Genomic DNA, 25,072 nt, shown 5'->3' with positions numbered 1-25,072 from the left:
GGTTATATAAATAATAGAAATAAAATTATCTATTTGTTTATGTTCATTTATTACATATTATGTATTACAGTGTTGTTTTATGGTTTTATATATATTTCAAATATAAAGTATTGTACATGATTTGTGATATTTATTACTCTAAACATCTACTGTGTGTTCATATTCTAATTATACTAATCTCGAGGACGAAACACGAGTATAATTAACGATCAAACGAACTTACCTGTACGTGAAGTTCGATCGTAATTATATGAGTGTTTCGTCCGAAGAGATTAGTATATCCCACCCTCCCTAACAGGTGTAGGTACCCATAGATAAAATATCACAAATCTCTCTCAAGAAATGAAGTCGAATCAACGCCGTTGGCCGAAGGAGGAAAATGGAGTCCACAGGAACAGGAAAAGCGAGCAAACCATAGAGTATATACCAGAGACCAACTGTAAGTTTTTTTTTTTTTTTTTTAGAGTTATAACCTCTAAACATAGTGATTGAAGCGGAGACACTAGCTACTACTACTGTGTGTTCATATTCTAATCATACTAATCTCTTCGGACGAAACACTCATATAATTACGATCGAACTTCACGTACAGGTAAGTTCGTTTGATCGTTAATTTTAGCTTAGCAAAAAGTTGTGATTACGAGGGGCGTATCTTCTCTATTTTATTTTTCGTGTGTTTTTTAAATATCTTTCGAAATAAATACTAAGGAACAAAAATGTTCGGTTAAAGGATTTCTAATATAGATTCATTATCAATTTATTTAAATAAAATGTATGTTATCCTTGTTAATACTTATATTTCGATGATTCGGTTTTTTGTCGGTGGTGAGTTTGTAAATTAATTACAGCCAAAGTATTAACTTTTATTAAAATGTTTATGGTTTAAGGTATTTTAAATATTGTGCTTTATACCTCATATTTTTTTAAAACTTCGTTATTATATTGGAACTACGTAAACCGGAAGTCGCGGAATAACAAATTGGGCTTTATCCTCGCCTTAATGTGCGTACCGTCTACAGCTCCAATAACACCAGGAAATGAACTTATAGCATAGAAATCATTTTTAACTTTGTTTCTCTCGTCTTCTGTACTGGGCATCCTTATAAATTCAGGCCTAAGCTCCGCGATGGCTGCTGACACTTTTTTTTATTATTCGACTCGCTGTTGATTTATGAATTCTTATGTGATCAGCTACTGTTATCTGAAAAGCTCCCGTTGCCTAGAAACTAATAGTTAGTAAAACTTGTTCCATAGCACTTGTAGATTTATTCCTTGATGTGAGAGGTTTTATGTTTGATTCAATTTTATCTACGAGTGCCCTTATTGTAGCCTTCGTTAGCCGGTAGCGATTTTTGAACTCTGCTTCTGTATAGAACTCGTAAGGGTTCATCCTGCTCTTAAAAGTTCGGCGGGGCCGCGGTACTTCATCATCACTGCTGGAAAGGCTACTAAGTTCGGATAATGACATGATAATAATCTGAAACAATAATAACAACTATGTAAAAATTTGAAAAACAATAGCCATTGGTATAGCTTCACAATTCTAGCAAATGGTACTATTTACATAAGTACCGTATAAAAATAGGTATTACAAGTGCCCATTTAACTTAGTAAAAACACTTTACATACCTTTTGTAAACAATAACAGCGTAAAAATGGGAAAAAACTATAATTCTCAAAAGTTAATTCGCTGAAATGCATCGATCAGTTGATAATAGATTTGACATATGTTTAATCTATGATTACGCCATAATCAGCTTTTCAGAAACCAAAAACAACGTTTGACATGTGATTTGACATTAGATTTGTTAACTAACACGATGATCAAATCAAAAGACTGATCAACCATTTTGCAACTCGATTTGCACTTGACAAGAGATTTGAACGATGATTAGTTAATTTTAGCTTTGATCAGCCTTTCAGAAACCGGATGTGAAAGTGGGAAATCCCTATAGTTGGCAATACTGCTGGGCTCTGCCGCAGGACTTTCAGTGCAAATATTCATGTTTCGTGCGTTGACGAACGGTGTACGAACAAGAAAATCTTAACGCATACATAAGCCTAAGGTCTGCCGCGCGCGGGCTGCATGCCTTGACCTTGAGCCGTCGCGACTCGCGTCGTGTTCGCACTTCACACCTTCGATGCTATTTTATAAATTAAGGCGTTTTAAATGTACTCATTTTTATTTTTTTCTACTATATTTTTTACTATTAATATTTAATAATTAACGTCATAAGTCATCTAAAACGTACGAAAGTTAAATTAAAATATCTGTGAATGGCAAGTAATGCACTGCATTTCTGCCTTCAAGGAGTGCACGCCCATGGTATTTATACATTTCCATATATTTCTATGTTTTTTTGCTTCGTCTTTCTAGTTTAAATTTTACGAAGAGCATACGCCTAAGCTATCATTGGCCTAAGCGATTAGGCCAATACTGGTAACAGTTTAGGAAGACGCTGACATAATATAATGCTTGTCAAACTGAAAACTGAAAGATTTTTGGCGGGCATGTTACTTTGACACTTCTTCTACTTTTTATTGTTGGTGTGGTTTTTTTTGCCCTAATTGTGTTATTTGGGTTTTTGATATTCATTATTGGTAAAATATTAGCCATTAACTATTCGTTATCCTGTACAAGTGCAGGTAAAATGTTGTCAATACCAAAATTTATAATTACTGTGACATTTGGTGTGAACAACGGTAAATTCTTACGTGAGTTTTAACTAAAACCACTCAGTTGGTGGGCTGTTGGTAGCTCAGCCGGGGGTCGCGGGTTTGAATCCCGCCGACGGAACAAAAAGTTTTCAAAGTTCCTGGGTCATGGTTGTGTATTAAATATGTGTATCATATAATAAAAATATATGTATGTAAGTAATGTGTTAACATTGACACATTACCTATATGATATTTTACTTTTTTTTAAGGAAATATTATAAACTAAAAAAGAAGGTGGAAAAGATAGATGCCCGCCAAAAGTATGTAAAAAAAACATTAATTTGATGATTTTCATATTTCGAAAAAGTGCAGAATATTTTAATGCAAAAAGTTAAAATAAGTTTTATTTCTTTTTTTTTAAGGACATTGAAAATATTTAATATAATAAGTTCATCTTCTTATCTTAAAACCATAAACTAATACAATAAAACTAAATTACAATAAAAACTAGCATAATAATAAGTAAAAAAAAGAACAGTTTAAAATATATAAAAAAGGTTGTCATCCAGACTGCTGCCTTTAGGGCCGGGACACAAAAACACGGCACGACGTCGTACGGCGCCGCGTCGTGGGAATTCACGACGCGCGTCGTAAAAAACCCCGGCACGGCGCCGTACGACGTCGTGCCGTAGAAACTCACGTAGAAATTCAAGATGAGTTTCTAAGACGCGACGTCGTACGACGCCGTAAGGCGCCGTGCCGTGGTTTTTTACGACGCGCGTCGTGAATTCCCAGGACGCGGCGCCGTACGACGTCGTGCCGTGTTTTTGTGTCCCGGCCCTAAAGGCAGCAGTCTGGATGACAACATTTTTACCTACGGCGCCGTGTCGGACGCTCGTCGCAAAAACTACGGCACGGCGCCGTACGGCGTCGTACGACGTCGTGCCGTATAAACTCGTCTTGAATTTCTACGTGAGTTTCTACGGCACGACGCCGTACGGCGCCGTGCCGTGTTTTTGTGTCCCGGCCCTTAGGGAGAGTGCCCAGTATACTAGCCACATTGCCCCGCTGTAAGGCCAGGCTTAATCGCTGGCCAAAATACGCTCCAGCCCACTGGTCACCTGTGTGATCTATGAGGCGGGATGATATAAGATTGAAAAACTTTTTCGTATCATCCCCTCATGGGCCTAACGTTTCAAACGCAAGCGGCAAAAATATGTAGTCACGGCTTAAAGATACATATTTTCGCCGCTTACGCGTTTGCGCTTCGGACGCCGCCGCACCAGCCGTCACTGAAGTTCCATGTAAATAGGAGGCCGCCAGTGTGTCGACACAATATGTTGCGTCCCACACCAAGCACCTCCCACTTTTCCAGTTTTATTTCTTATTGTTATTTCTCAAAACTTTCATAGTAATAACTAAAATTGTTGACGTGTAACAAGGAGTATATTACGCATGGATACAATTGTCGGTTCTTTGTTTTTAGATGAATCATATTGTTTTGTGCTGAAAACATCTTATAAATCGACAATTTCTAAAGTACATGTGGAAAAAGTTGTAAACCACTAAAGTACATGTGGAAAAAGTTGTAAACCAATACAATGGAGAAGTTAAGATTTGAATTTATTGTCAAAGCCAAACCGGATGATACAAAAACGAATATACAGGGTGCAATTAAACCTTCCTGCCAAATTTTAATATATTGATCCTTGTTAAAAATGAAAATACACGTATTTTTTATTTTATAGTCACTCAGTACTAAAATGTTGAGAAATACCTTCCGCAAGTTATCCTAAAAAGAAACTATAATTAATGGACACGATGCGTCGGCCGCGCGTGACGTGCCCCCGCGCGCGCGCCTCCCCCCGCGTCACCCCCTCTCATTCCCCCGCGCCGCGAGTGACCGTTCTGCAAGGATTTTAAATGGGATAAAATATGTCATTGAAAAAAAAATAACCAATTTTTTTTGGATAAATGGACTCTCCTAATCATTCATAAGCCCTGGAAAAAAATTGGCAGGAAGGTTTAATTGCACCCTGTATATGCAATCCGTAATGGATATTCCATTACGGATACTCGGAACCAAATATTTATTATGCCTGGAGAGTATCAATCAATGCATTTACACAAAGAAATACTGAAGCATGAAATATTTAGTAAAATAAAAAGATCTCTTCAGAAAAGACATGACAAAAGATAGGTTTGGATCACATTAACCAAGGAAATGAAATCAATATATTTAGATGATGATGATAACTTACAATTTGATGGGTTTTTACTTGAAAAATTAGAACCAAGTCATGAGTCTTCACCAACAGAACCAACATTGTTAAAAAAAAAACAGAAAAGAAGACTTGATTAGCAGCAGAATTGTCTATAAGTACAAAAGTTTTCAAAAAATACAAGTAATGTTGAACAATGGTTAAATACTTTTGAAAATGAATGTGAACGTTTACAAGTAGATACAGATTTACAAAAAGTTGAAATTCTAAAATTACTATTGCTTAAAAACTCGTCAAGCTCTATTCTTGCTGTGGAACAACTTTGGATCTGGGATCCAAACGGAGCATTTGAGGGTGGGTTTATGTTTTCTTTATCATAGTTGCTTTAGATGTCGATATAACTGCAAACACTTTGTTTTAGCATCAAGTCGTTGATCTTCCGATAAAGTTGAATTAACTCTGCTATCGAGAAATATAGCACAAAGAAATGCGTCGCTGTTAAATTACCATTGCTCTCTGATTTCCATACAATTTCATACGTGGGAGAGCAATTCTTCGGCACGAATGGGCCGGCTCGACCGGAGAAATACCACGTTCTCACAGAAAGCCGACGTGAAACAGCGCTTGCGCTGTGTTTCGCCGAGTGAGTGAGTTTACCGGAGGAACAATCCTTTCCCTACCCTCCCCTATTCCTTTCCCTTCCCTACCCTCCCCTATTACCTTATTCCCTCTTAAAAGGCTGGCAACGCACTTGCAGCTCTTCTGATGCTGCGAGTGTCCATGGGCGACGGAAGAAACCAAAGCAAATTGCTAAGAGTAGAATTAACAGAATTTAATTGTATTTTACAAAGTAGCCACTGTAAATAGAAATCGCCCATTACCAATTGCTCAGATTGTAGCTTTTTTGACAATTCTTTTACTGGCTGTAATGACTAATGAATTTAAATATTCTTTAAGAACATCCCACGTTCTCCGTTAAATGCAAACTAGAGTACTCCGAACTAATACACACTTCTTTTAAATACAACAGTCTCTCTATCATATCTGCAGTTGAGTTCCATCTTGTGGGGAAGTCGAGGAGGGCTTGATTTTTGCCTAATTTCTTTAATAAAGTTGCATATTTTTGAGAACGTAACTGTTTTGCAATTTTCTGCGCTTCACCTATGACTGGCTGTATTTCAGCACCATCGCATGCCTCAAGAACGGCTAACTGCAGAGTATGAGCAGCACATCTAATTACTGCGACTTCCCTTTCCTGAATGGAACTTTGGTAATGCATTGATAAGGCTGAGGTAAAAGTTTCGGTCAGCTCGTCTTCTCTCTCGGCGTCGCTGGCAAACATAGTGTCAGCATCGTAATCGTCTGAGTCAGATTCTTCTGACAGATATAGCCATTCTACGTCTTGTGAGTTGTTGCTGACATTGAAAGTTGGGTCATCAATAGCCGCGTTCAAAGTTGGGTATCAACAGAGGCGTTCAAAGTTGGGTCTTCAACAGAAGCGTTTATAGCGGGATTTTCAACAGAAGCGATTAATAATCTTCCCATTTTGAGCATATTTGATCCATTATCTGTTGTAAGGCTATATATATATATATATATATATGTTGGGGGCGAAGCTCCAGGGGTGATGCTGGTGGTCTCCGCCAGAAATAAAAGACCTCTTCGATGAAAATGAACTGTATTCGAGGTATAGCCGCGGTGCGTGCGTCGCGTAGGCCGGTGGTCCGGAGATGTGAAAGGGACTCGCGGCCGCGACGCGCTCCTCGCTGGCCGCGGATGTCGCAGGGAGGTGCGCGGGGAGGTGCACGCTGAAGCTAGCGGGGAAGCGCGCGGGGGCTACCGGTTTGCCCGCCAGCGCCGCGCGGCCCGATGAGACGTAGGAACATATTCCCCCGGGAACATGTCATTGAAGAGGAAGCGGCACGATGTTGTTGTAGGCACGAGTTATGGTGCCCTTCTTCGTCCGTATGTCGGCGACTCGACTGCGCCCGTCTGTCCCAGGTTTGACAGCGACTACTCTTCCAAGTAGCCACAGAAGAGGCGGAAGATTGACGTCTCGTACAAGGACCATTGCTCCAACCTTGAGGTCTTGACCGCCGGTCTGCCACCTGGTGCGTTGCTGCAGAAGAGATACGTATTCATTAGAGTAGCGCTGCCAAAAGTGCTGACGCAGCTTTTCGATGCGGTCGAAGCGCTGCAGGCGATGTATGTTGTGTTCGGTGAGTCCAGGTCGGATTATCGAACTCTGAGCTCGCCCGAGGAGGAAATGGGAAGGAGTAAGAAAAGAAAGATCAGAAGGATCCGATGATAAAGGCGTTAGAGGTCTGGAATTTAAAATAGCCTCTATCTGAATCAGGCATGTCGACAACTCCTCATATGTTAAGTGAGTAAGACTTAAGACTCTACGTAGTAGATGTTTTGTTGATTTTACTGCCGCTTCCCATATCCCACCAAAATGTGGGGAATAGGCAGGAATGAATTTAAACTGTATGTCCTGATTTGCAAGATCAGACTCTATTTGCTTAGAAGAAACCTGTATGAAGCGTGAAAGCTCATTAAAAGCTCCTACAAATGTTGAGCCGTTGTCGGAGTACACGCGCTGAGGCTTGCCCCTTCTGCTAATGAACCGGCTGAAGGCCGCAAGAAAGGCCTCCTTAGTTAAATCGGACACTAGCTCCAGGTGCACGGCTCTGACTGCAAAGCACACAAAAACACAAATATAAGATTTAGTTAACCTGCAACCTCTACCTTTACGGTCGGCTATAAGCACTGGCCCGGCGAAATCCATTCCTGATCTCAAAAAAGGAAACTCTAAATGCGTCCTATCAGTAGGTAAATTACCCATAGGAATCTGTATAGGCTGCGCTTTGAAGCGAGTGCAACGTACACAGGAACGTACTACATGCTTCGCAAGATTTTTACCTGCAAGAGGCCAGTAATTAAGACGTACTTGTGCCAACAATAGTTGAGGCCCTCCGTGAAAAAGTGCTTTATGCTCTTTTTCAAATATACTTTTAGTTAAGTGATGTTTACTGCATAATAAAATAGGGTGTTTGATATTGTAGTCATAATTAGAATTTTCTAAACGACCGCCTACGCGAATTAAATTCTGTGAATCTATAAAGGGTGAAAGACTTATTAAACGATTCTTTTTATGTAAAGTTTGTTTTGCTTTAAGAGTAATGTACTCTTAGGGAAATTGTATTTTAGTCTGATTGATGAAATTAATCAGGGCCGAGCCACCACAGAACAGATGAGCTGATGGAATCAGCCTTGGCCCCGCGGGAAGCCAAATCCGACGGATTAGACTTGGAAGGTACATAGCTCCACGTCTGGCCAGCCGTAATTTCTTGAATCTCGTTAACTCTGTTGCGTACGAATTGGTCGAGTCTACCTGGTGGGGCAGAGAGCCAGCCAAGAACGATGGTAGAGTCGCACCAAAAATAGCAATGATGAAAATTTTGAGTAAGAGATTTGCGTACCTTCTGAAAGAGTCGCGTCCCTAATAATGCACCACACAACTCCAAACGTGGTATTGTTGTGGGTTTAAGTGGAGCAACCCTGTTTTTGGAGGCTAAAAGGCGAACACAAACCGTGTCATCAATCGCTACAGTCCTTACATAAGCACACGCGCCATAAGCACGTTCTGACACGTCTGTAAAAATATGCAGCTCTATTAGAAAAGGATTATTACAAGACACCCACCGTGGAATTCTAATAGAGTTCAGAGCCTGAAGTGACTCTAAAAATTCTAAAAATTGTAATTTTAAATCTGTCGGAACTTCTTCATCCCAGCTACACTTAAGTACCCATAACTGCTGAAGAATAAATTTGCCCTGAACGATACATGGACCAACCAGACCAAGGGGATCAAAAACCTGGCTAATTAAAGATAAAATATTACGTTTAGTAACCTTAAGGTTTGAAAAATTTAAATCCACTGTAAAAAATAAATTATCTGAATTACAATCCCAGTATAAACCAAGTGTTTTGCTAGGAGATGCGTCACTTAAATTTAATTTTTTGTCAGCATCTAATGAAAGAAAATTAGTGACGGAGTCCAATATTTCTGGACTGTTTGACTGCCACTTACGTAAGTGAAATTTTGCAGATGATAGCGTTTTAATGACGCCTCTACATAGCTCTATGACGCTATCGATAGAGTCACCGCCACTCAAATAATCATCAACATAAAAGTCGTTTTTGATAGAGTCACTAACCTTAGGATCTGAAGATTGTTCTGCTAAGGAAACTAAACATTTAGTTGCAAGATACGGTGCCGAAGCAGTGCCGTATGTAACTGTATTAAGAAAATATGATTTTAAAGGTTCAGAGGGATCAAACCTAAAAAGAATTTGCTGTAGAGAACGCTGAGATGGCTCTACCAACACAGCTCTATACATTTTCTCTACATCAGATGTAACAACATATTTATGTTGTCTGTATCGTAAGAGAATAGATAAAATCCTGCTGCACTGTAGGACCTATCATTTGTATGTCATTAAAGGACTTGCCTGAGGTGCTAGTGGCTGATGCGTCAAAGACAACGCGCAGCTTGGTGGTAGTACTAGACTCCCGCTCTACACCATGATGAGGTAAATAATATTGAGCATTAAATTTTTCTGATGTAGATTTTTCTGTCATATGATTCAATTGTAAATATTCATGCATAGAATTTAAATATCTATTTTTAAATATAGGGTTACGCTCAAATTTATGCTCTAAAGAGAGAAATCGAGATTTTGCCATCGCGTAAGAGTCACCTAAGCACTTTGGAGAGTCCTTTAATGGTATAGTGACGACGAATTGGCCACTGTCGTTACGACGTGTTGTTGTGTAAAAAAGTTTTTCGCAAGTCTTTTCTTCTAACGAAAAAGAGCTACTAGACTGTACTGAATCAAGCTCCCAGAAACGAGATAGCTGTTCAGTTACCTCATGGGAAAAATGACACGAATTATTTGAAGCTTTAGTTGAAGAATTTTTACGTCCATGAGGCAAAGATACGCAGCCCGATATGAGCCAACCAAATTTAGAAGATTGTAATCTAGGTTGATTTTTACCTAAATTAATTGTGTGGGAACATAAGACGTCCCAAAATATTTCAGCGCCTACAAGAATGTCGACTGCTGATGGTACATAAAATTTAGGGTCTGCTAATTTAAGACCTGGCGGGATATTAATTAAGTTTTTATCCACGTAAGACCCAGGCAAAGAGTGTGTTATGTATGGTAAAATAAAACAAGTTAAGTTCACCTGTATGCGTATTTAGCTGGCTTTGCGTATTTTGGTTTGGCCTTTTACTTGAGGAGTGAAGAAAAAACTGCTGGTTTGACTTCTTGCGTATATTTAGCTAAACTCTTTACAATATGCGAAAAAAACGTTAAGGGGTTACAATGCGTATTTCAAGATGGAGAATGAAAAACGAATGTAGGTGCGTATGAGGGGTTCTCACGGCAGCTTCGACCGCGTATCACGTCATCGGCGGCCAATCGCTGCAATTGTCGCGTGATGGACGACCAATGGGCTGCTACAGGTATTATACGTCAGCTAGACCAGGATAGCAGATATATCTTGTGCGTGAACATACTCCCCGGCCTTGGAATCTGGAGCATCTGCAGGTTCCAACAGTTCAGGTATTAAGATTCTTGAGGAAGAAGTGGGCAAATCTTGGAGAAGGCTCGCCGTACAATGCCGTCTGCCTTGCGAATATCGGCAACTCGGGAAACTCCGTCTCTGCCTGGATAGGTTTTGATTATTCGGCCTAAACTCCACTTCATCGGCGGCAAATGGTCGTCCTTGATGAGGACCAGCATGTCCTCCTTGAGGGCTCCCTTGTTCTGCTGCCATTTACTTCTCGTCTGAAGCTCGGACACGTACTCCTGGGACCATCGCTTCCAAAAATGCTGTCGGATTTGCTCAAGACGCTGGTATCGTGTGAGGCAATGAGCAGGCACGTCGTGTACCTCGGCCGTTACAGGTGCAGTCAGTGGACGGCCAACTAAAAAATTGGCAGGACAAAGGGGAAGAAAATCGTTGGGATCGGTGGAGAGAGGAGTTAAGGGACGGGAATTTAGGATTGCTTCAATTTGAACGAGCACTGTGCTAAATTCCTCAAACGTCAAATGTGCATTACCTACCACGCGTCGTAAGTGATGCTTACAGCTTTTTACTCCAGCCTCCCACAATCCCCCAAAATGACTAGCGTAAGACGGAATCATTCTAAAGTTAATATTTTGCGAAATTGCGTATTCTCGTATTTCATCAGAACAAGAGTCCAAAAATTTTTTGAAATCATTCATCAAGCCAACAAAGTTTTTCCCGTTGTCCGAGAAAATGTCTCGCGGCTTGCCACGGCGACCAATAAATCGCTTCAAAGCTAAAAGGTACCCATCCGTTGAAAGGTCGCTCACTAGCTCTAAATGAACTGCGCGAGTAACTAGACAAATAAATAAGCATATATACGATTTTTGTAATTTAGCGCCCCTACCTTTACGGTTCAACGTAAACATTGGACCAGCGTAATCGGCGCCGCAACGCAAGAACGGAAACCCTGGATCTAAACGTTCTTTGGGTAAGTTCCCCATAATAGGAGTGACCGTCGTCGGTCTCAATCGTGTGCACCGCACGCAACTGCGCACCACCTTCCGCGCGAGGTTCCGACCTCCGACGGGCCACCACATCTCCCTCAGAGAGGATAAAAGGAGTTGCGGTCCCGCGTGCAATAAACGCTGGTGCTCGAACCGGAAAATCAAAGTAGAAAAATCATGTTTAGCGGAAATTAAAATAGGAAATTTCTTATAAAAATTAAATTTTGGCGAATTTTGAATACGTCCACCTACTCTAATTAAATTATTTGAATCTATAAATAAATTCAATTTTGAAAGTTGACTGCAACCTTTCAATGGTTGCTTATTTTAAGTTAAAAATATCATCAAATGAATCCCGTTGACTTAACATTGCTAACGTCAACTCTGCACAATTTAATTCCTCGACAGATAGCAAACCGGTCCGCTTATTGTTTACATTGCGAGCGTTATAGATAAATCGTAACACATAAGCAGCGGCTCGTTTAAGTCTTATGTACTGCGAAAACCGAGAAAAATTAAACAAATTATTATCACATTGATCGACGGCATGACAACATACATTAGATGATTTAGTTTCCGGTAAATCGTTAAATATTAAATTGGATCGTTTTAAATTCGGAATTTCGAAGTTTAAATCTTTTAAAAATGTCGGGCCATTCCACCATAAAGGTGAAGAAATAAGCGCGGGTAAATTTTGGCCTCGTGAGACTAGATCGGATGGGTTGTCTTTGCCCGCTACGTGACGCCAGGCATGTTCCTTGGTCAACTCATGGATCTCTGCCGTCCTGTTTTGAACGTAAGGTTTTAATAAATTAACAGGCATACCTAACCAACCTAGAACGATGGTAGAATCCGTCCAAAACACAACTTTATCAAAATTTGAACGTAGCGATTCCTTTAATTTGCGATATAATCGCGCCCCTAGCAAAGCACCGCACAACTCTAAGCGAGGTATAGTTGTGGGTTTAGTAGGCGCGACCTTGCCCTTGGAACATAACAGGTGCACTGTAGCATCAGCTGATCCATAGCTGATAGTCCGAACGTACGCGCAGGCACCGTATGCAATTTGCGACGCGTCTGTAAAAATGTGTAACTCCGTGCGCGTAGGTTCAATACACATTACGTAACGCGGAATACGTAAACAATCTAAATGAGACAACCCATCGATAAATTTATTCCATACTTGTGAAATATCGTCGGGAACCGGTTCGTCCCATTCTAATTTTAATAACCAACACTTTTGCAATAAAGTTTTATCTACTGTAATGACCGGACTCAGTAACCCTAGCGGATCGTATATCTGAGCTGCGGATGATAATATAAGACGTTTAGTTATTAAATTATCATTATCATTACCGCCATGAATCTGGGACAAATAATAAATTTCATCAGTTATGCTATTCCAACCGACACCTAAAGTTTTATTTTGAACGTTTTTTTCAAACAACGATAACTGTTGCGCATTATTATTGTCTGTGCAAACTAACGGGCCTAGACTGTCACGATCATAATTGTAAACCCATTTGCGCAAATTAATACAGGCTGTGCTTAAAATATTGCTTATGCCTTTACAAATGCGGTCTAATTCTGCTGTAGAATTAGCAGAAACTACTAAATCGTCCACGTAAAACGAATCGTTAATAGTGGATGCTATGTGCGGATCCTTACAATAATTTTGCGCTAAGTCTTTTAAGCACCTACAACTAAGATAAGGCGCTGACGCCGTACCATACGTTACGGTATTCAGTCGGTACACCTTTAGCTGCTCTGAGGGACTATCCCGCCATAGGATAAGCTGAAGGTCACGATCCTCTTCAGCCAGGTCGATTTGCCGGTAGAATTTTTCGATGTCAGCTGAAGCGACATATCTATGTTCGCGAAACCTTAATAATATCGAAATTAAATCGCCTTGTATTGCAGGTCCGATCATTTGTAAATCGTTTAAAGATATGCCAGTACTGGATGGCATACTAGCATCAAACACCACGCGCAACTTAGTTGTCGTAGCATTCTGCCTAAACACTCCATGGTGCGGTAGAAAATAATGTGTATCACTATAGGTATCAGCGAGACTCATGTGCCCTAAATTTATATATTCGTGAATGAAGTCGCGATACATAGCTTTATAACTAGGATTTAATTCGAGACGTTTTTCTAGTGCATAGAAACGTTTAGTCGCCTGTTCGCGCGTATTACCTAAAGTTTTAGGAGACATTTTTAATGGCAAACTAACACAGTAACGTCCGTCCGAAAGTCGTTTAGCAGTTTTTAGAAAATGTTCCTCACATGCAGATTCCTCCTGCGAATATAATATAATATCCTTAGAAGTCGAAGGTAATTCCTCTAACTCCCAGAAACTCCCAACCAGCTGATCGAGTGACATCATATTATTATTATTATCAGCTGTCGATTGCGATAGTAAATTACAATTAATATGTTTAACCTTTTGTTTACGCGGAGTAGACTGAACGACACCAGAAACTATCCAGCCTAGTTTCGTATTTTGAATGTACGAACCATTGTCGAGGCGAATTTTACCATCGATCAATAGATCCCAAAATAAATCTGCGCCTAACAACAAATCGATATCTTGTTTTTCATAGAAAGTAGGATCCGCTAATAATAAATTATGAGGAATATTAAAATGTTTTAAATTTTGCGTAATCGTAGGCAACTTGGAAGTTATTTGTGGCAACACTAAACATTGAACCCGGGCACTAAAGCTCCCGTCGCGCGATTTTAATTCAATGTTACACGATTGCGAACATAGCGTAATAGAATTGCCTACACCGTGAATATGCTGAATGGACTGTAATATGCGTATTTTTAATTTATTGCATAACGATTGTGTGATAAAGGAACGCTCGCTTCCGCTATCTAAAACTGCACGAGCTAGGTAATACTCACCCGATTGTCCGCATACCTCGACCATAGCCGTTGACAACATGACGAGTTGATCAGAGTGAAATATCGCATCTCCTTTATCATATAAATCGTTGTGTGCGTGCATAATATTATTGTGTGGCTGCAATTGACAACAGCTGTTCACACTGGGATCGCTAACTGAAACGGGAGGAAGAAGTTTACTTATACCGTGTCCATAAGTACTCGTAGTTAAAGTTACAGTATTATTTTTCGACTGAACAGCATCACAAATCAAACTGTTATGTTTTAGATCGCATTTTCTACATGCCCCAAAGACACAAGTTTCCACTGAATGGCCGAAACGCATACAATTAATGCACAATTTTTTATCTTTGATAAAATTAAATTTATCTTGTGCACTAAGGTCCAGAAACTTTTGACATGAGTACAAAAGATGTTGACCGTTACAGAAAAAACACAACTTAACAAACTGCGAGCGTACTTTTTTGTTTTGCGACTTACTATTTGCGTTACTATTTTCGGCCGTAAAATTGCAATGAACTTTAGATGCCTTATGATTATAATTAGATTTTTTATTAAAGTTAGAATGACTAATTTTACTCGAGTGGCTAACAGTAAGTGTAGTTAATAAGTCAGCCTTCTCTTTAAGAAAATCTAGTAAGTCACTTAAATGTATTTTAGCCTCTGTATTTAATTTATAATATGTATTTTTATACTGTTCCCACTCACGTTCTGAGGCGGGATCTAGCTTCGACACGACAATAAAAATAATCAAATCGTCCCAGCTCTCCGTCGGCTCGCCTAAAATCTTTAGAGAACGAATATTTTTTAAAATAGTGTCAATTAATTTATTTAATTGAGCAGGAGACTCCTTTGTAATAGGTGGAATAGAAAAAATAGCCTTTATGTGACTTTGTATAATCAACCTAGTATTATTAAATCTGTGTAACAAAAGTTCCCATGCTACATGATAGTTGCTAGACGAAAACTCGACATTTTCAATAACCTCTTTAGCATCACCTTTTAAACTAGCTTTTAAATAGTGAAATTTTTGAATTTCAGGTATTGTTTTAGAGTTATGAATGAGGGACATAAATGTGTCGCGAAATTCTATCCAGTGTTCATTTGAACCGTCAAAGCTAGGAATAGATATAGTAGGTAATTTAACAGACTCACCACTATGCGCATTACATTCAGGTACCAAGGAGCACTCAAAAGACCTATTGACCGACCTTTCACCGGAGGTTTCGGGATTTACCATGCAATCTAACATACCAAGAACAACATAGTATTCTTTTTCGAATTCTGCGCGTGATTCGATCAATTTTTCGAATTCTGAAGCTGGGGCAAGATCTTCAAGCTTATTTTGCACTTGATTGAAATCATTCAATAAATTTTGAGCTCCCGGAATACGTAATTTTAATTCTGCTCGCTGATGAACAGATAACTCGACGTTTTCAAAGGAGGAAACATATTTTTTAAAGTTCGTTAACCTACACTTAATGAAACCTCGTTTTTTCTTTAAATCTTTTAAAATATCCTCAACTTTTAGTTCACTAGTCATGATTGCACTGTAGTAAAAAGCTGTAAGTACTTACAATTTGCCAATGAAGCGTAAATAAGAAACCTTTAGCTGGTGTTTCGAAATTGCAAGTCAGCAGACAGTAGGCAGGTTCAATCGAAAGCACTGAAATTGAGAAAAATGCGGAATCACTAAGGCGAAAAGGTAAAGGTTTAGGAGATTTTAGCTGGCACGTCTTACCGATGATGCACTGTATTCTCCACCAAATAGCGTCTCTCAAATAATTAGCTTCTCCAAATGTCCGGCGAACGTAGGACCACACTTTATGTATGCGTATTTGGCTGGCTTTGCGTATTTTGGTTTGGCCTTTTACTTGAGGAGTGAAGAAAAAACTGCTGGTTTGACTTCTTGCGTATATTTAGCTAAACTCTTTACAATATGCGAAAAAAACGTTAAGGGGTTACAATGCGTATTTCAAGATGGAGAATGAAAAACGAATGTAGGTGCGTATGAGGGGTTCTCACGGCAGCTTCGACCGCGTATCACGTCATCGGCGGCCAATCGCTGCAATTGTCGCGTGATGGACGACCAATGGGCTGCTACAAGTATTATACGTCAGCTAGACTAGGATAGCAGATATATCTTGTGCGTGAACATCACCTTATAACCACCAAAACAAGATTGCACAATAAGAGTACAACTTTCTGAAGTTTTAGAAATCTGACCATTGATACCTGAGACTGTGGAGGTAGTACCTTCCTTTGACAGGCCAAGCTTCTCACAAAAATCTCGGGTGATAAAGTTGGACGTGCTGCCGTTATCTAACAAGAGTCTGACAGGATGTAGCTTCCCGTTGACGTCCGCCGCATTCGCCAGAGCTGTGGATAGCAGTACGATTTTCTGATTAGACATGTCAGATGTGTCTGTATTAGTTGATAAAACAATATTGTTTGAAGACCGATTTTCAGGATCCCTATGTAAGAGGGTATTATGTTTAAGTGTGCAATATTTGCAATGTGAAAGCTTACATCGCTTATCAGTATGACCTGGTCGTAGGCAGTTCATACACACATTGCTTTCTGATGCCTTTTTAATACGTGAATCAACATCTAAATTTCTGAAGGATTGACATGAAAATAAGTAATGATTCTGTGAACACATGAGACAAGAAATTTTGTTATTAGAAGAGTAAGAATTATTATTAGTATTATTAGAATTAGTTTTAAATGATGTATTAGTAGTAAGATAATTTTTATTTTTAGTCTCCTGTAAATATTTATTTGTATTATGTGTAAGTTTTGTGTTTGAATTACAATTATTTATTGATTCGATTAAATCTGCTCGATTAGACAAAAATTTTACAAAATCTTTTAGATTTGGATATTTGTCTAAGTTATTTTTAAATTCCTCCCACTCGCGATGGGTGACTACATCCAATTTTTTGGACATAATAAAAATGATCAGTATATCCCACTGTGAGGTAGGCTGTCCTAAGGTTTCGAGCGCCTTTAAATTTTTATTAGTTACATCAATCATGTTACGTAATGATGCACTAGATTCCTTGGGTATTAATTCAAAATTGAATAAGGCTTGAACATGATTGTTTATAAGTAGCCTTTCATTATTATACCTATCTGTTAATAATTGCCAAGCTATAGCGTAATTATCTGCTTTGAAATCAATACTTTTAATGACTAATGCTGCGCTGCCTTTAAGAGTAGCACGCAAATAATGAAATTTATTGATGTCCTGTATACTACTATTATTATGTATAAGGGAAATATACGTATCTCGGAACTCGAGCCAGTGCTGATAGTCGCCGTTGAAGTGAGGCAAGTCGATCTTGGGTAAGCGCACAAAATCGTGCTTGCAACCAGAGCCGGGAAGATTGTCGCTAGTGGAGGCTGCAGAGACGAGCGGCGGCGAGGATGGACGTGGAGGCTCGAGCAGTGATCGCGCGAGGCCCATCTGCGCGTAATACAACAACTCGAACTGTTCTCGCTCAGCATATGCCTCGCTCGTGTTCTCCGACAACAACTCCAACTCCGTCTGTAACGTATCAAAATCATTATATAGCGTTTCCATAGCACTAACTCGGTACTGTAGCTCAGATAGTTAAAAGGGGGTAGGATCAGAAGTAGGTAATAATTTTACAAAGTTGGCAAAATAAGTTAGCTTAGCTTTATAGCCACCACGCCTCTTAACGAGTTCTTTTAATTTAGCTTCAGACATAATGAAGGCTTAATGCAAAAAAAGAGGCTGAAGCGCAAGAAAAGACAAGGAAAAGAAAATGAAAATTGAAAAAGGGAAAAAAAAGTAACGTCCAAAGGCGTGACGATAAATGCAAAATATTATTTGCAAGATATAGGTTATTATGCAATAATGCAATAAGTAGGTCAATAACCTTTTCAGATAAGATAAGGGAAAAAAATATTGCATTTAATAAATATAAATGGCGAACAATAGAACAATAGGCGAGCACGTGCTCGATGAATGGGAAGTGAATGTAGTTAAGAATAGTATTTTTATTAAGATTCTTTCTGAAAATATTATTTATGATGTTGATAATAAGCAAGCAAGCAAGCGCAGCAAATAAGGCGGCGTATTCCTCTTCTTGCGAAGGCCACTGGTTCGGGCGCGACTTCTTTGTCCTCAGCCACGTGGAATGCTTCATGCGGCGCGATCGGCGCATGCGCATGAATCCCGTCGAGGCGTGTCCGTCCAAAATCCAGTCCAATTCTTGCGCTTCGCAGCAAAATAGACGGCGTACGAAGGACCACTGTTGGGGGCGAAGCTCCAGGGGTGATGCTGGTGGTCTCCGCCAGAAATAAAAGACCTCTTCGATGAAAATGAACTGTATTCGAGGTATAGCCGCGGTGCGTGCGTCGCGTAGGCCGGTGGTCCGGTGAAGTGAAGGGACTCGCGGCCGCGACGCGCTCCTCGCTGGCCGCGGATGTCGCAGGGAGGTGCGCGGGGAGGTGCACGCTGAAGGCCGGCGCGCGGGGGCTACCGGTTTGCCCGCCAGCGCCGCGCGGCCCGATGAGACGTAGGAACAATATATTCTCCAGGCCAATCCGGAATCTTTGTAGAACATACAACAATTTTTCTTTTAAGTGTTCTGACATATCTCTGTATAATAGCTCAATTGTTGCTAAATTTTTTAACACTATTTTCCCCTTTTGTACATATTGGGCGTTGATTGCCATAAAATACCTCAATGAAAGTGACCCTATGTCAACTTTGATACAAATTAATTTGTTGTTGAGTTTTTTTGCCAATGCGTCTCGTAATTCTGCAGCAGAATGTTATCTAGTAAGATGATATCTAGTGGAAACAGAAATATTTTCAATGAAAATGTTTGTCACATTTATAATCAACGGAATGAATGCATTGGAGAAGCAACTTAACAAACGGTGTGTATGAGTTGAACATTGTGAAGCCAGAAAAACTTTCGGCAGCAACGGCAGTGACTTCTAGCTGGACATGGCACAGACGGCTTGGCCACATAAACAGTAACGACCTGAAGATCATGAGAGATGGAGTAGTGGATGGCTTGTCATTCCAAGATAAGGCAGACATAAGTAGAGGGAACTGTACAATATGCTGTGAGGGAAAGCAAACAAGATTGCCCTTCCCAGTTAGTATATCACGGAGCAAAAATGTTTTGGATATTGTTCACGCTGACCTCTGCGGGCCTATGGAGAACAAGTCGCTCGGACAGGCTAGATATTTTCTACTATTGGTGGACGATTACAGCCGGATGACTTATGTATATTTTCTAAAGACAAAAGATGAAGCTTTCTCTTATTTCAAACAGTACAAAAGCTTAGTAGAAATTCAAAATCTACTAAAATCAAAATGCTCAGAACAGATAATGGCAAAGAATTTTGCAATAATGTATTTGATAATTTTTTGAAAGCTAATGGTATAGTACACCAGAAAACGAATCCCTACTGTCCAAAACAGAACGGGTTATGTGAGCGCTCAATTAGATCAATAGTGGAAAAAACAAAATGTCTCTTATTTGATGCAAAATTTGAAAAATTCTTGTGGGCAGAGGCAGTGCCACACTGCTGTGTACTTAAAGAACAGGCTGCAGGTCTTCAACATCGTACACCATTTGAACTTTGGACAGGTAGAAAACCAGATGTCAGTCATATCCGTGTCTATGGCAGCCTAGTCATGACACATACCAAAAGAAAAAAGGTTAAAGTGGGACAGGAAAACAAAGAAGTTATTTTTGGTTGGTTATGCTGAGAATGTAAAAGGGTACAGACTGCACGATCCCACATCACGCTCTATTACAACAGCAAGAGATGTTGTCGTCATGGAACAAGAAAATGACAGCATGACAACACAGATTTCAGTACAGGAGAGTAGTGAAGGAAAACAGGATTCAGTGGGGGATGAGCAGCTAGATAGTACTCTGGAAAAGTCCTGTTCAGAAGATGAACAGAAAAACGAACAAGATGAGACTTATGTTCCGGAGCAGTCCAGTTCAGACACAGAGGACAGTTTCTATAACTTAACTTCACTTGAGGACACACCGGAATACTATGGTTTTGCAAACTTATGCATCGAGAATGAAGTGCCGAGTGAGAACATTTCTTTGAATGACGCTATCAGTGGACCGGATAGGGGACAGTGGCGGCAGGCTATCAGAGAAGATTTACAGTCATTCAGTGATAGATATGCATGGGAACTAGTGGACAGACCAGTGAATAAAACTATAGTGAAGTGCAAGTGGGTCTTTAAAATATAATATGGGATAAAATATGTAAAAAGTGATAATAGATTGTTAGGCTATGTTGATGCAGACTGGGCATCTTGTTCAATAGACAGAAAATCTTATACACGGTATATTTTTAAATTGTCTAGCAGTGCTGTCTTATATGAGTGTAGGAAACAAACAACAGTAGCATTATCTAGCACGGAGGCCGAATACATGGCTCTCTCCGAGGCATGTAAAGAGGCTGTATATTTAAATAATTTAGTTTCTGAAATGAATGGAGGCCATATTGATAATGTACCTGTAAATTTATTAAGTGTTATCGAAAGTTCTCAAAAATTAGCATATAACCCTTTGTTTCACAGAAGAACGAAACATATTGATGTTCGGCATCACTTTGTCAGAGAATGTATAGTTAATGATTTGGTCAAAATATCTTATATGCCTTCAGCAGAGATGCCAGCTGATGTTTTGACTAAAAGTCTCAGTAGTGTAAGGGACCTATCAGACAGAGAGCGGTCACGCGGTCGAGCGTTCTGCGTTCGCGTTCTGCGTTCGAGCGCGCAATTGCTCACGATCCCCGCTGTTGAGCGGTCGACGCGGTACCACTAGTGTCACCATGATTGTTGACGAGAGTTCTTCATCGGAAGACTAATTATTGATTTTGTGGTCATTATCAGCGTCAAGACGGAAAAGAAAATACTGGGTGCGCCCAGTAAATAAGGACAGAGAAAAAGATGGAGAATTTCATCGTCTTTTTTTTAAATGGGTTAATGACGAAGAAATTTTTTATAATTCTTTTCGGATGACAATTGCTTCCTTCAATGAACTGTATGACAAAATTAAACATGACTTAGTTAAACAAGATACTAACTGGAGGAAAGCCATTTCAGCAAAAGAAAGATTGGTGGTATGTTTGAGGTAAGTAACTTTATTCCTTTAACAAATAAATGTATATTCATAAGACTTATTCATTATCAATATTAATTACTTCAGCGGCTTCTTCATAACACCGTCTAAGCTCAGAAAATTCGGTTATATTTTGGTCTTGATTTACTTCATTTGACTGAACATGTTGTGTATCATGTAATAATTCATCCATTTCGTGTGATGACAATTCAGGCAGACCTTGTGAGTATTCAACATCTTGTAACATACTGTCTTCGGATGAATACTTATATTAATTTGCAGTAGACAAGTTAGTTGATGGTGAATTGACTGGAGTTATATTTATATTATCCTGGATTTGCATTTCGTATTTTGCAAATAATGTTGCCATATCTAGTTTGAGCATACTTTGCATGCGAGCTGGCATTTTTTTCATAGAAGTCGCATAACTTTGAAATAAATAATCAATATCATCAAATTTTCTCTTATTAAGTTTCTTCTCGTGTAGATATTTTAACAGTTGTTGTTGTAGGTCTGAATCACCTTTTTGTGTTACATTTTTATTTTTTGCAGAATTTCTAGAGTAACTACTATTACTAGAACCGGGACGGGAGAGGTTTTCAGACACAGAATCTCGCAAATCAACACTGTTACTTGGACTTGGTTGGTTGGTTGAGTCAGAAACTTGTGAAGTGCTGTCTCTATTTTCACTGATATTACTATCAGTTTCATTCAGTGCAATGGTGTCATCTAGAAAGCGAAGCTGATCTGCCCAAGGCCAATTTTTGTATTTTTTATATGCAGATCCAGAAGCCTTTTCTGTTGACTTTTTGAACTTCTTATAATTATTCCTTAAGCTTTTCCATTTAGTAGCCCATTGTTTACCTGTAAACAAATATGCACGATCAATTCGGATTTGCACGTTTATAACAAACTTGTTAATAATATATTTATATTTTTGTACTTGTTTCAGGTATCTTGCCACTGGAGATTACTCATCCACAATAGGCAATTCATATTGTATGGGAAAATCTACTGTTACAACTATAATCAAGGAAACATGTAGTGCAATTTGGAAAAATCTACAGCCAACATACATGCCATTCCCGACCGAAGAAATTTGGAAGCAGTCTGTTATCGGATTTCATGAAAGATGGAGATTTCCAAATTGTCTAGGCAGTATAGATGGCAAACATGTAACAATAAAATGCCCATCAAACACGGGGTCTTTGCATTATTGTCATAAACAAAAATTCTCAACAGTATTGCTGGCAGTGGTGGACTCTGATTATAAATTTATAATGATTGACGTAGGCAGCTAGGGCAAAGACAGTGACAGCACTATTTTTCAAAATTCTGTCTTTTACAAGAAGTTGATTGATAATGAGCTTAATATACCACCAGCAAAGCCATTTCCAGGGATGGAAGAACCTGTGCCTCACGTATTTCTTGGAGATGGTGGTTTCAAGTTAGAAAATTTTTTAATGAGACCATTTCCTACTGACATAGTAATTCGAGACCATAGAAAAGCAAATTACAATCGTAGACTTTGTGGTGCACGGCGTATAGTAGAGAGTGCATTCGGTATTTTGGCTCAGAAATGGAGGGTTTTTATGAATGAAATTGAACTAAACACAGAAACAACAAACGAAGTAATAAAAGCTGCGTGTTGTTTACACAACTACCTCAGAATTAAGGGGGACAACAAAGTGGTAGATGAGGATATGGTTCGTCGTTACTATATTAATGCCCGATCTTTTAAGGATTTTGCACCAAATGCCCAGAGAAGTAATATTACAGCATATGAAGTTCGTGAACACTTTATTTCATATTTTAATAACAATATTATGTAAGGATCGCATATTCTAGTGCATATTTAACTAAACTTCGATGTAATAAAAATATATTGTGACTGATGTTTTTTTTTATTCGACATAACCTAGCTAGTAAAAATACATTTCTATATTCCTTAAAAAATGTAGTTTCTGAACGAGTGGCAAAAATACATGTTCCCCAAAACACTATTTTATGACTTACCATTTTCATTTCCCATTTCTCTGGCAATTTCCAACCATGCTTCGGCTACTATTCCTCGGTTTTTGTAATTGTTATCCTTCGCATCGTATAAAAAACGCCTGTTACGTACTAACATAACCCTTAATAAGGCACAAGCCTATGTAAAAGTTGGCTGAGAACTAAATGTGTGTTTAGGGCAATTTAATACTGGAGATTCAAAAAAATATTTTTAAAGGGGGTGAGAGGGTGCAAAACACCCCTTTTTTCGGTGGGAAAATAATTCCCTTTGCCTGATTACGCTTGGCAGGGTTTCAAAAAGTGGGAAAATAATTCCCTTTGCCCGTTTAGGTTACCTCGTTTTGCAGTCATTTTTATTGATTCAATTATAGTGCTGACCACCCGACTTCGGTTGTGCATATATATATATATATATATATATATATATACACATCATAGTGCATTTATATTATTGAAAGATAAATAAAAAACGATATGTAAGCAAAAGAAGTTTTAATTAATAAAATATAGGCAAAGTGAGCTACCACAAGAATAACTTTTTTCTATAGAAAGTTATTCTATAGAAAAAAGTTGTTCTTGTGGTGAAGCCTCATGGAAACACTTAAAACAATTTTTTGCACATAGTGATACTTGGCAAGTTGAGCACAGTATTTTCGTTCTCTTTTCCGTCTTCTTGGTGCTGCAGAAACGACATCTTTTGTAAGTATTTCCTTCTATAGGGAGATGGATTCCGACATTGAGGAGGCGGATACCGTCAGGTACCCCGAAGTTAGATCCCTTCTTATTTTTGAAGATAACTGGCCGATTTTTTGTTGTTGAATAATTTGAAATCAGCTCTCGTGCTAATCGCAATCTGAATTCTCTATGTGAATGATTATTTACAACATGTACAGTATTGTAAGTGATATAGCTGTTGATTATCGAGGCATCAAACATAAAAAAAAATAATCTCATCCAAAACTTTCTGCATTTCCGGTTAATCGGATAGGATGATCGAAAATGATCAAAATGATCGACTCCGCCCATAGCAAGCGTGTAAGAAGCGATAGCTTAGGGGCAGAGGACTTCTTTCCGTGACCCATCTTTCTGAGTCCGTTTTACTAATACTGTGTCCGTTGGATGGTGAGCTGTTGTAAGGATGGTAACATCTTTAGTGTCAAGCCATTTGATCGCTGTAATGGGTTCAGCAGTTATAGCTGCAAATTGATTTTTTTCTAATCTTAGATGTTTGGGTTGTGATTTTTTCAATATATTTGGAAGATCTTTCCTATTGGCTCTTACCGTACCAACTGCAAAAATCTTTCTTTCATACAAAGCTTCCATCAGATTGCAACCAGTGAAAAAGTTATCAAATGCTAGCAGTGTGTTTTCAGGAAGGTTAGCAGAAAGCTTCATTACCACATTGAAGCCTAGTCCTTCGTCTTCTGTATTTTCACCTTTACCGCTATAAACCTCAAATGTATACAAATAACCAGTTTGACTATAGCATCTTGCCCAGACCTTGAACCCACGTTTAATGGGTTTTTTGGGCATATACTGTTTTAAG

The 25,072-nt window shown here is 39.0% G+C and overlaps 1 protein-coding gene across 1 annotated transcript; it reads right to left on the bottom strand.

Annotated features, from left to right (window-relative positions):
- Positions 1–6,710: 6,710 nt before the first annotated feature.
- Positions 6,711–11,560, bottom strand: LOC121736229. Its single transcript, XM_042127317.1, has 4 exons — positions 11,368–11,560; positions 10,648–10,878; positions 8,363–8,428; positions 6,711–7,574 (listed from the first exon to the last, which is right to left on the bottom strand). The coding sequence occupies exons 1-4, from the start codon at positions 11,558–11,560 to the stop codon at positions 6,784–6,786; spliced, it is 1,281 nt and encodes a 426-aa protein (XP_041983251.1). The 3' UTR covers positions 6,711–6,783.
- Positions 11,561–25,072: the final 13,512 nt, after the last annotated feature.

Source organism: Aricia agestis, chromosome 18 (assembly GCF_905147365.1).
Source record: "Aricia agestis chromosome 18, ilAriAges1.1, whole genome shotgun sequence".
In the NCBI taxonomy this organism is placed as follows: Eukaryota; Metazoa; Arthropoda; class Insecta; order Lepidoptera; family Lycaenidae; genus Aricia; species Aricia agestis.
This window is presented reverse-complemented; position numbering and strand designations above follow the sequence as displayed.

What these genes read in the sequence shown, in the direction of transcription:
- LOC121736229 (XM_042127317.1), bottom strand. Translation starts at nt 11,560, where the DNA reads ATGTGGTGGCCCGTCGGAGGTCGGAACCTCGCGCGGAAGGTGGTGCGC. An exon ending in GTTTACGTTGAACCGTAAAG is followed by an intron (nt 10,879 to 11,367) that starts GTAGGGGCGCTA and finishes CCAATTTTTTAG; the next exon opens with TTGGCCGTCCACTGACTGCA. An exon ending in GGACGCGACTCTTTCAGAAG is followed by an intron (nt 7,575 to 8,362) that starts GTACGCAAATCT and finishes TGTGCTTTGCAG; the next exon opens with TCAGAGCCGTGCACCTGGAG.